Source organism: Hypanus sabinus, chromosome 15, assembly GCF_030144855.1.
Source record: "Hypanus sabinus isolate sHypSab1 chromosome 15, sHypSab1.hap1, whole genome shotgun sequence".
Lineage (NCBI taxonomy): Eukaryota > Metazoa > Chordata > Chondrichthyes > Myliobatiformes > Dasyatidae > Hypanus > Hypanus sabinus.
In genome coordinates this window covers 57,424,149-57,436,444 of record NC_082720.1, presented here as the reverse complement: position 1 = coordinate 57,436,444, position 12,296 = coordinate 57,424,149, and the positions used below count along the sequence as shown (strand labels likewise).

At 39.5% G+C, this 12,296-nt stretch overlaps 1 protein-coding gene across 3 annotated transcripts in view; it reads right to left on the bottom strand.

Annotated features, from left to right (window-relative positions):
* Positions 1-1,958: 1,958 nt before the first annotated feature.
* LOC132405556 (protocadherin beta-16-like) overlaps positions 1,959-12,296 on the bottom strand; it is a 49,724-nt gene continuing 39,386 nt past the window's right edge. Inside the window, exons 1-2 of one of the 3 annotated variants that reach the window (XM_059990455.1) lie at positions 9,157-11,673; positions 1,959-3,036 (exon numbers count right to left, since the gene is read on the bottom strand). In XM_059990455.1, the coding sequence (XP_059846438.1) occupies positions 2,902-3,036; positions 9,157-11,595 (2,574 nt within the window). In that variant the 5' untranslated portion in view covers positions 11,596-11,673 and the 3' untranslated portion in view covers positions 1,959-2,901. The other 2 variants (XR_009515915.1, XM_059990454.1) reach the window with 2 other exon arrangements.

Here is a 12,296-nt window from a genome sequence, read left to right as displayed (position 1 = left end):
CAAAACGGAAATCAGCATTTCAAGGAGGCGGTACACAAGCAACACATAAGCAGAGTACGGTGAACACTTAACTGGTACTATGTACATAAACGTTAAAAAATCCAGTGGACAAGTCATGCTGTAGTTTACATTGGCAACGAGCATGGATATAATAAAATAATTAACCATATTTAATAACTGAAGACGTCTACACTCTACGCTGGTGTCAAATGGCACCCAGAATTGCCTGATTAATCAACACTACAGATTAAAAAATTAACTTACTTCACTAATAGCTAAGAATTTTGACTAGTACTTTATTAATTAATGTGACTTCCTTTTTCGTTGTGATAAGTACATGGCTATTTATATTTTCTTTCTTTTCGTCTTTTGCTCCGAGTTCACAGTAAACCTACAGAAGTGGTGACCAAATTATGACAATTAAGAATAAAATTGAATTCACGCTATTTTGATGCAAGGCAGTGCAACATTACACATCACCAGTAAGCATATGTGCTTAGTAGAAATGTGGGTAGTTTGTTACTCAGAAGACAATAAAGTTTCCACTTGCTTCATTGACACCTATTTAGTAGCATACTAAAATATCACCCAGAATTACAGCTTTCTTTAACGCGAAGGATTAGTTCATAGGAGGTGGATACTGTTGGGATCCCTTCACCTATCTTGTTCACTGTAGCGTGAAGACTCGATAATAATAACTATCAAACTGAACACATCAGATCCACATATGTATTATAAATATCTTTGCGTATTTAAGTGAATGTTTTGACAAAATGCAGGTGGCATCGAGGAGGCATACAGGAATGAGGTAGATCAGCTGTTTGAGCGGAGTCGCGACAAAACCTCGAACTCAGCGTCAGGAGAACCACAGAATTTATAGTGTACTTCAGGAAGAAAAAGCTAGGAGGAGATGCAGCATTCCCCATTGAGGGGTCAACGGTCAAATCTGATGAGCAGCACTGTAATGAGTAGGGCATCACGGAAGCAGAGCGTTGAGCACAATCGCATTACAGCGCTAGCAATCACCAATCGGGTTTCGACTCGCTGCAGTATGTTAGGCGTTTGCACGTTCTCCCCGTTGCCGGGTGCATTTCATTCGAGTGTTTCAATTTCACCGCACATTCCAAAGACATACGGTTACGGTTAGTGAGTTGCGGGCATACTCCGGTAGCGTGGCGATATTTGCAGGCTGACCCAATCGCAATCCCCGGACACCATTGTTGACACAAAAGGATACATTTTACTGTCTCGATGTAGATAAGTCAAATAAAGCTAATATTTATCCTTTTCTCTTTAGGTTCCAATGTGTCTGTGTCTAGTAGGATTTGTTTTGGGCCCATCATATTAATGCATTTATAAATTAGGCACCTGCGCATCTGTTTAGTTGACAGTTTGAGGAAATTGCTATGTCACAGAAGAGACTTGCAAAATTCTATATGTATATGGTGGAGCGCACTCTGGTTCATCACAGCCTGGTATAGACACTCCAATACAAACGATTTGAGCGGGCTGCAGAAGGCTGCAGATTGACAGCACCATCATCATCATCGTCTCATGAAGGCGATCATGTCCTCTTTTTATTACTATCGTCAGGATGCGGGTAGAGGAGACCGAGCGGACATGTTCAATGATTCGGGAACAGCTTTTTTCTCCTGTTCCAGCAAATTTCTAAACAGTGCATGAACTTACGAACACTACTTCTTTATTTCTTTTTTACGTATTATTTAGGTCATAGTTTATAGTAGATTTGACGGCGGCCACAAATCATATACTTTAACTCATATAAGGCAGGGATAACTAACCTCATTCTGGTTGTGCAGGGCTCCTGCAGTAATTGTTCTGTTCCCAAAAGTATTCACGCTTTAAGAACCATCAATACTGAAGATCAACCGTATTAATTCATAAACTTTGACTGCACTAGCTTGATTGGAATCTACCAGAACACGAGAAGATGGATATCCAGCTCAGTTTTTTTTATTTGGTTGAAATAACTTGGTAAACAACAAGATATATTATTTAGAACACCAAAAGTAGTATTTTTTCACTGAAGAAAGCTCTCCGCATTTTCGTGATAGTCAGAAATATAACATAGCAATAAAAGCTGAATGGACAGAACACCAACCAGTTAAAACCCCCAAGAAAGGTAGCGAAAGAAAAATATCAATACATAAGCAAGTCGTAGCCACGAATGTATTCTCTAATACAGTGCGAAACAGAAAGCACATTCTATAGTCCATTCTAGTCTTCTCTTGCAACGGTTAGTTTCTTCCAAAATGGTTTCTGTTTTGATGACCTGTTTCGTATACGCAATGTTTTAGTCTATTATCGCACTTGATCCTTGCCTTTGTCATCGGCCACAATTGGGCTATATTCAAACAATTCGGAACTATTGAAAATAAAGAATCGACCTGGACTTTAAATAGCACTTTAGTGAGTGCGGAGTCCATGTTTTAACTCACAATTGTAATTTTTGAGCTATTGTTAAGTTTGCCTAAATCTTCTTCCAAGGTTTTGCATTTTCCAAAAAGACACGTTAAAGAACCTCGGGGGGGGGTGGGGGGTGGGGGGGGGTTTGCTCATATAATTCTACATTTACAATGTTCAGAGAATCGCAGGATGGTTCTGTAATGCATACATCGATCATCATATATGACGATAGATGTTTATGAGGCATGCCTACATGAGTACAGGACAATTCAGCCGCACAATATGGCTAATAACTAACACATGCAGTCACAGATGTAGAAGGCTTGAAGCGTACTCATACACAATGAGATCGCTATTGATAGAAAGTAAAATTGGACAGATTACATAGAACAACTAGTCCCTATGGAAACGTCTGGCCACCATTCTGAAAATAAAGCAAAATCATTTCATCCACTTTGAAGTAATTTATGCTTCCTATAATGCGTGGGAATGTATTTCCAGAAACCTTCTCTGTTCCCGTTCCACTTCATTTTTAGCCAATGTACTTTGTCCAGAAGGGCACCTTTCCATCGAAGATTGCTCCAAATTCCATTGTCGGTTATCACGTATCTGAAATTGAACGAGAAACCAAGTTTCAGAAATATAATTTATTTAGCCTTCTTATCCAGATAACAATTGTAGAAAATCTTGAGTCATTTTGCTGTGATGGCACAGGGAATAAGTTGGCATATTATTAACCCCAGACGCCTGGACTATCAAATCCCAGACTGCCTGTTGTACAGTTTAATAATGTGGACTTCTGCAAAAAGTCTTAGTAATAATAACCACGAAAAGGATGCAAAACCCACATTCTCTGCTCACGCCTCACGAAGGTGTGGTGGGGTTGGATAGACGCGTGAATCTGTAATCCTTGTCAGATCTGTCCACTGTGTAAATTCAGATCTATGACAACGTTATTAACCCTAAAATGCACATTGAATATATCTAGCAAACATATCAATTGCTAATATATTACTTTCTCACCGATATCTTCGAATGCCTGCCTGATTTTGGTGAACATCTCCAAATGTTAGTTACACAAGAGTCTGATGGCTCTGCTTCCATCGGTAGCTCATCGTGGCTGCAATCCCCACTACCTCAAAATGGCCTCAAGAAATAAGTGAAAGAGGCACAGTGAAACGCCTATGTTAAGACATGTTTCGTCTCAAAGTTATTCGTTGTCTTGACTTGGAAGTGCACTCTATCGATATCGTTGTGTTCAGCCTATGAAACGCCTATTAAAAATGTCGAAGCACTTTGAACACGATCCCCGCAGCAGTTCAAACAGCATATCCGCCATTGCTGTCAAGGAGCCACTATGAAACACAGCAATTTAGATATTTTCGTTTTCTCCAATTCTTGCACAAATCTATCATTCCAATTAGCCTCATCTTAAGTATATATCCCATAGCTAAATCTATTATCTATTCCTAAAATTGAAAACACGTGGATAGGCTAGTACAAATACCCATACAGCATAGGTGCCTTCATCGATTAGGTACAAAACTCTGAAAGTAGCATTGCAGCATTTGGTTTGACTGCAGCTGAAGTACGGTGTGTAGTTCTGGGCCCGGTATTAAAGGAAGTCGGAGTTCTGCGGAGTATGTAGAAGAGGCACAGTGGGATGTTGCCTAGACTTGGAAATATTATTAATCAAGAACGGTTAAATAAACTTGGTTGGTAGTTTGCAGAACATTGGAGGCTGATGGGTAACCGGATAGAAATATATCACATGAGATATAGAGACGAGATAGATCGTAGCGTACTTCTTCACAGGGTGGCAATATCAATACTAGAATATGCGATTGAGGAAGTTTAAAGATTTATAAAGCAATTTTAGGCACAGAAAGTGATAGGTACATTGAACGTTGTACTGGAGATGTGGTGGAAGAAGACACGACAGCAACGTTTAAGATGTATTTGAAGTCTATTGACGTAGGCAAAAAGTTGACCGATACAGACAGGTAAGTTGGCCTAGAGTTACAAAACGATTTTCCACGAACACCATTGGGCAAAGGACCTGTTCCTGTGTTGTACGCTGTTACGTTCTATTTTAAATCCACAGCAGCCTATCCGCACCTCTTCAGAGATCTACCCTTTGATCCTATTCATCACTTCGCCGGCTCTACAAAACATAACTCTAATATTTCCGTTTTTTGCTGACATTTATTTACTCAGAGTTATAAAGTCATAGAGAAGTACAACACAGAAACAAGCACTTCAGCTCACCTGGTCCATGTGGAACAGTTTAAACTGCTTACTCCAATCGACATGCACCAGTACCAGAGCCTTCCATAACTCTACTATCCATACACCTATCCAAACTTCGTTTAAACTTTGAAATCGAGCTTGTGCTGGCAGGTCATTCAACACTCTCACGCCACTCTACGTAAGGTTGTTTCTCCTCATTTTCCCCTTAACCTTTCACCCTTAGCCCATGACATCTGGGCATAACACCCATAGACCCACTTATTTTTATTGGAAATACCTGCTTGCTTTTACCCTATCTATTCCCGTCATAATTTTGCACACTTCTATGAAATCCCCTCTCGATCTTCCATGCTCTAAGGAATAAAGTCCGAACCTATTCAACTTTTCCTTATAATTCAGGACTTCTAGACCCAGTAAAATCCTTGTACATTTTATCTCTACTCTTTCAATCTTATTTACATCTGTTTCTGTAGGTAGGTCAACTTAACCGCACAAAATGCTCCAAATTAGTCTTGTACAATTTAAATATAGCATCCTTTCTTCTGTGCTCTATACATTGAATTATCAAGGCCAATGTGCCAAACGCTTTTTGTTTGGACCTTATCAACCTATAACATCTCTTTCAACGAACTATGGACCTGCATTCCCAAATCTCTTTGTTCTATCACACTCCTGAGAACTCTACTGCTCACTTTGTAAGACCTACCGTGGTTGATCCTACTGAAATGCAACATCCCACACTAGTCCGCATTGTTTTCAGTTTTCAGCCTATTTTTCCAGCTGATGCAGATCCCTCTGTCAGCCAAGATAGCCTTTTTCGCTGGAAAACTACACGCCCAATCTTGATGTCATCAGCAAATTTGCTGTTCGAGTTATCCATATTATCATCCAGATCGTTGATATAGATGACAAACAGACCCAACAGCGATTCCTGCAGGACACCAGTAGTCACAGGCCTCCAGTCAGAGAGACAATCCTCTACTATGACCATCTGGCGTCTCCCATCAAGCCAAATTCTAATCCAATTTACTACCTCATCTTGAATGTCGAACGACTAAACCTTCTTGATCAACGTAATCTACTTGCCACTGAGTGTATCCTAGTGGAGTCTTGCTGCTATAGCCCACCCATTTCAGGTTGCAATGTGTTGTGTATTCAGAGATTCTATGCTGCACAGCAGCATTCTAATGTATGATTATTCGACTTGCTGTCGCTTTCCTGTTAGCTTGAACCAGTTTGGTCATTCCCCTCTGGCCTATCTCATGAACAGGACGTTCTCGCCCATAGAACAGCCGCCCATTGGATGATTTTCTCGCAATATTCCCTGTATCTAAAGACTATTGTGCGTGAAAGTACCAGGAGGTCAGCAGTTTCTGAAACTCAAACCAGCTCTAGCAGCAACAACCATTCCACGGTTAAAGTCACTAGATCATATTTTTCCCATTCTGATATTTCATCTGAAAACAATTGAACATCTTGATAACGTCTGTATGGCTTTTACGCATTGAGTTTCTGCCACATGATTGTTTGAGTATATATACGTATTAATGAGCAAGTGTACTCATGTATCTAAAAAAGTGGCCACTCAGTGTATTTTTATAGCTTGAAAATACATCAGCAATGTAGCATATTATGATATGAAGGGCTGCTATTGCTGAAAGGGTGGTATTCTTCTCATTAGACAACTCAGTCAGAAGGCGTACAGCTAACTATCGTTAAGAATCCGGTCAAAGAAAAAGCGTTACGATGTCGAGCGTAGCTAGAGATTTAAAAAAAAAATCAATTTCAGTAACATCAGATAATGCGACTTTGGGACTTAAAATGTACATGAGCATGCTTGCAGTTCGGCCTTATATGCAGAAGTGAAAACGAAATCGAACGCTTTAGGCCTGTGTCCATGAATTTTTTTTAAAAAAATAATGTTTTTAACTCCAGTTAGTAAGTAATTATCTTGATTTATTTGCTCAGAGTGTCATCATTACGTCTTCAGGAAAACAAAAACTGATATAAAAACATGTTGAAGAGGAACAAAATAGCAAAATGCCATTTTCTAATTTTTATAAGCGAAAGGAAGAAAATCATATTTGATTTAAAATGTGACGAGTGATGTTATTTCCCTCTCTACCTTGCTTTGTAACTGAATAACAACACATAACTGTAAGATGAATGGTAGTAGATGAAAATATTGGAAGTTAATTTACAGTTCTATTGCAGTGTGATTAAAATCAAGAAGGTACTAATCCCTTATCAATGCCAACTACTTAATGCAACACTAGTGGTTAAAATATTGTGGTGATGGAAAATAGAACAGAAAACAAGTGTTTGAGACTGTATTCAGTGATTTGAAAGAAGAAAACGAAATATTTAAAGTATCTATCTGCTTGAAGGGGTCATTAACAGCGTCCAATGCATCGTCCGGAAAACGGTAAATGTAACATGTCTGCTTCAGTGCAGGAAATTGAATCTGAAGTGGTTTATACTGGTACTTCTAGCTGGTTAGAAGACCAAGCCCATTCGGTTTATCACTCTCGTGGTTCTTATTTGGGATAGTGCCAGAGCCACTATAGTAAAGTCACGGATTATTCCGTTACCTATCATCATTCCCAAGTAATGAGGACTTATTTGGCGTAACTCTTTGTATCTGGCCCACTAACTAGCCTCGATAATTCGGTAGTGAGGTTTAGGCAATATCAGGGCAATACACTTTCTAAAAAGACAGAACCCATTTAATCTGCAGTCCTGTGAGGTACAGGATTGGAAGAATAAATTATTATTAGGATTAGTGAAGAAAACTGGGGAGATAAACACTGCTGTCCATGGGCAATGATAAGATGCTTCTGTACACATTCTTTGACAGGCCATTGTAATGTGCACTGCGTCTACAGATCGGTTCCGTTTCAATTTCCTATTTTGTAATATCATACTGCAATAATTACAATAACTTTATGTCATTATTAATTAAAATGCGACGTTTCCTTAAACCTCGGGTACACTTCAGCAAAAGTGTTGAAAACTTGCATGTTTTTATGCCTTGCATTATTCTTTCCATTCTTCATGACTGAAAGCCCAAAATTCAAGTGATTTTAATCTTTTCGAAAGAAGAGGTTGTTCTTTATCTTAACCTGAAATTAGTTAATGTTGTATGGTTCCATTGACCCCACAGAGTGCAGAATACTCACTGGATCACTATTCAATCATTCTAAGTCATATTATTTTATTAATGTCATTTCCATATACTTCAAGACCAGATTGGTTAAGAGCATATACGCAAATTGTCCTTTTAAGCCACCCTTCATCCTGGAAATGAACTAATTAACTCCAAGAGAAATATTTTCACTTATATATAATCAAATCATATATACGTCTTAAAAAGGGTGTGATGCACATTATCCACAGTTCCACTGAATCTTAATAGGGGAGATGGTGATGCAAGAAGTTAGCTTCCATTTTCCTGTATATGTGGCTTTGAAAGAATATGTGTAAATTACAATGTCTTGTTGAGTTGTAAAAATAAATTGATAATACGTCACCTACAAGAATTAGGAACTGACCAATATGTTTCTAAAATATTAGATGACGCCGATTGAACTGAAAATGTGAATGAATATCCCATTCATATAGATCTGTAATCCGTCCTTCCATAAGATCGTGGATCTATATATTGAAAAAGATTTCAGTTTTGACATAGATTTCTATTGGAGAAAGATACCAAAGGGTCAAAGGATGGGGAAAGCTAAAATAAGATATTGAATAGTCTGTTTGAATTTGATGGCAAAATAGGTTTGAGTTTGAGTAGGGAATTTGGCAACATTGATCCTCTAGTATGGCACAGAAGTGTATGAAGGGAAAAACTGAAATAAAAGTTGTACTACCTGTTCGAACGACCTACCGATCACTCTTAGTAAACTATATAAAATTAATTTTATTTGTTTACATCCGAGATCAGATCAGTTCTAACTATGCAGTTCAGCAACGACATCCTTCCGCTTGAACACTAATTTAGTCATAAAACATGCTGGAGCAGATTAAAGGAACACTATTTTCACACAACACTGGTAACAATTCTTAACGTTTTCCATTTTCATAAATAAGGCTTTCCCTTTCCCTGACCGTGAAACTTTGTGCAAATTTTTTAAAAACTTTTGTGCGTTCCAACTTAGAAATATATCCTCTGTCCTTCATACTGGAACTTCCTATCCGGGAATGGCTTTAAAGAACTTTAACCAGTACTGCTGGGGAAGTAAAAATAAGACGCTGTCAGTCAGCTCCTCGTGGTATATGCAGGTATTGGCAGAAAAAGAAAATTAATTTAAGGGAACGTATGATTGGGGACGAAAAAATAACATTGGAGATCAAACATATTTTTATTAATTTATGAGCTATCATTTCAATTTGACTGCTTGCTATCCTAATTTAGATACGGAAAGAACGTAGGTAATTTCTTACGAAGCCCAGCGCATATATGTAAACATAGCTTACCTGGTAAGATTTTATGTTCTTCTTATTCGCACAGGACAATGCAATGTATTGCCCCTCCCTTACATCAAAGTCATCGTTAATATCAATCTTGGGTGTGGCAGACTTAGGAATAATAAAATCACTCATGGTTGAATTTGCTTTAGAATATTTGTCATAACAAAAAGATGGAGGAAGAACTCCGGTTTCGTACACTTCCAGATAATTGGTGGGGATTTGAATACTCGTAGTGGACTGTTCGGTTTCGAACAGCATCTTCGCACAACACCACCTCCCACTTCCATGTCGACATTTGTGGATCTTAAGAGCAAGGAAGATAATAGCTATAAACAGAACCGACGATAATATGCCAAACCCAATGATTAAGTGCAGTTTTAAAACGGCTATCGATGACCCAGTACTCTCCCCTGTGCTAATTGTGTCCGCGGTTTCTTTATCATCTTTTAGAACTGAAACGTGAACAACGACAATGGCTGAAAGCGATGGGTCCCCGCCATCCTTAACCAGGATTATGAGTTTCTGTTGGAGTGAATCCTTACTCCCAAAACAGCGAACTGTCCAGATTTCTCCCGTGTCGGAGGCTATCGTGAACAAGCTTTTATCGGTCGGCTGAAGAAGCTGATAAGTGAGGAGGGCGTTCTGCCCAGAATCGGCGTCGGTCGCGGTCACCTTAGTAACCAAGTAACCAGGATCGGCAGATTGGGGCACGGTCTCCTTTGTTGATGAGCCTTTAGTTGACATGGGTGCTATGATCACGGGAGCATTATCGTTCCGGTCGTTAACCAGCACATTTACAGTTGTATTGCTCTTTAGCGAGGGTGAACCACCATCCGCAGCTTGTACAATTACCCGAAAATTATTGAACTGCTCATAATCGAAAGAGTGCTGTGCAAACATAACACCAGTAACTGGATTAATTGTGACAAGGTTAATAGTTGGGAAGCCAAGAATGAGATCATCTATAATGGAATAGGATAGTGAAGCATTTTCACCACAATCTGCGTCAAAAGCAGATACAGAGCCAATAGAAGTACCTATACCGTTATTTTCTGTAACATGCACGTTGACTGAAGTTTGTAGAAAGAATGGGGCATTGTCGTTTACGTCTAACACTTGAACTCGAATGGTTTCCTTCATAGTGTGGGGCGGAATGCCGGCATCTGAACACGTAATTGTAATGTTGTACTCGGATACCTTTTCTCGATCAACAAGGCGAGCACTGAGGAGGGTGTAATAATGTTTGAAAGAAGAATCAAGTACAAATGGAATATTATCTGCGATGTGGCAGTTAACATCTCCGGCTTCTCCTGAATCAGCATCTGTAACTCTTAAAACGGCAACAAGAGTCCCTGGAGGGGCATCCTCTGGTATTGACCTTGATGATGAAGTTATCATAATATCAGGAGAGTTATCATTAACATCAGTAACTTGTAAAACGACTTGACAAGTTACTGGCATTGCGTGCAATCCCCGGTCCATAGCCTGCACCAGAATCGTGTATTTGTTGGTTTCTTCAAAGTCCACTGTGCCGGTCGCTCGGATTTCTCCGCTTTTCGCGTCCAAGCTGAACAACCTACGGATTCTTTCAGAAGTGCGATCGCTGTAAGAATAAATTACTTCACCATTTAAACCTTCGTCCGCATCCATTGCAGTAACTTTCCCAATTAGAGTATTCTTGGGTATATTTTCAGGGATAGATATACGATAGACATTCTGTTCGCAAGCCGGCGCGTTATCGTTCACATCAATCACACGAATTATAATTTTACTGGTACCAAATTTCTGCGGCTCCCCTCCGTCAGCTGCGGTCACTGTTAACTCATAGGTCTGTCGTTGTTCTCGGTCTAGGGGTCTTTGGAGTACTAATTCGAGGATACCACTTTGATTGTTGTCAAGTTGCGATATTAAAGCAAAGTGTTCATTGGGGGTCAGTTGATATGAGCGAATACTATTTGTACCGACATCCAGGTCTTGCGCGCTTTGGAGTGGGAAGCGAGTCCCAGCCGAAGCCTTTTCTGAGACATCTAAGCAGTACTCGTTTTTCTGAAACACGGGGACGTTGTCGTTTATATCGAGAATTTCAATTTCAACAGAATATATTTGCAGGGGTTCTTGCAGCACAGCTTCCAAATTCAATGTGCACGCGTGGTTTTGTTCACAAAGCTGTTCCCTGTCTACCTTCACTTTCGTGAACAGAGTTCCTGCATTTAAGTCGATGTCCAGATACTGTTTTTTACGTCTTGATACAATATGCAACTTACGCGCCATTAGCTGGCGTATATCTAACCCCAGATCCTTCGAAATATTTCCAACAACAGAACCTGGCTCTAATTCTTCAGGAATAGAATAATTAATTTCTCCGCAAACGGTATCCAGTGTAACAATGCTGCTTAATAAGGTAAAACGCCATTGCATTCTAAGCCACTTTACTAAGTCGGCCATTTGGGCAATCGTTCTGCAAATGCAGTTGTCCTTTTCTCTGAGAAACAATAAGTTTACTGCCGCTGCATCAAGTATGTAACTGCGCCTTACCTTGAATTTCCAGATTCTGTCCGATGGTAAACACGGGATGTAAATTGAATTTTATTATGGTCATCGTCATTACGAGATGTGAAGTGTCAGACCTCGGATGTGAACCGAGGACGCCGACTGTCGATTGTGTCGCGTATTTGAAGCTGCGCTGCTCTTTGTGTTGTCGGGGAGTGGTGGAAGATCACCAGCAACATTCCTTCACCTCATTGGTCGACAGCGACATAGAGATTCGACCAATTGTAAGAGCAGGCACACTTAAAGCAGCAGTGCTTCTGACGAGCACAGCAAGTATATTTGCTTTCATTTAAAGTTGTACAACCATATTTCATTTTGTATTCTTCGTTTGCCATGAAAATATTGGCAACATTTTGCTTGATCATTCTGAATAAAGTATGCGTTTATTTATGTTCACAGAGAAATGGAATTAAAACAAGGGTGAAGAACAAAAGAAAGACAATTATTGTCCAGTGGTTTTGACTGAAAGCTTAGATATCAATCCGAACTACTAACGTATCTGTATAAAAATGGAAATGTTGTAATAGAACCGAGATAACAAGATTCGACGGTTTTGGAACTGGTCGTGTTTTGCTGTGTGTTGCTTATCAGAGATT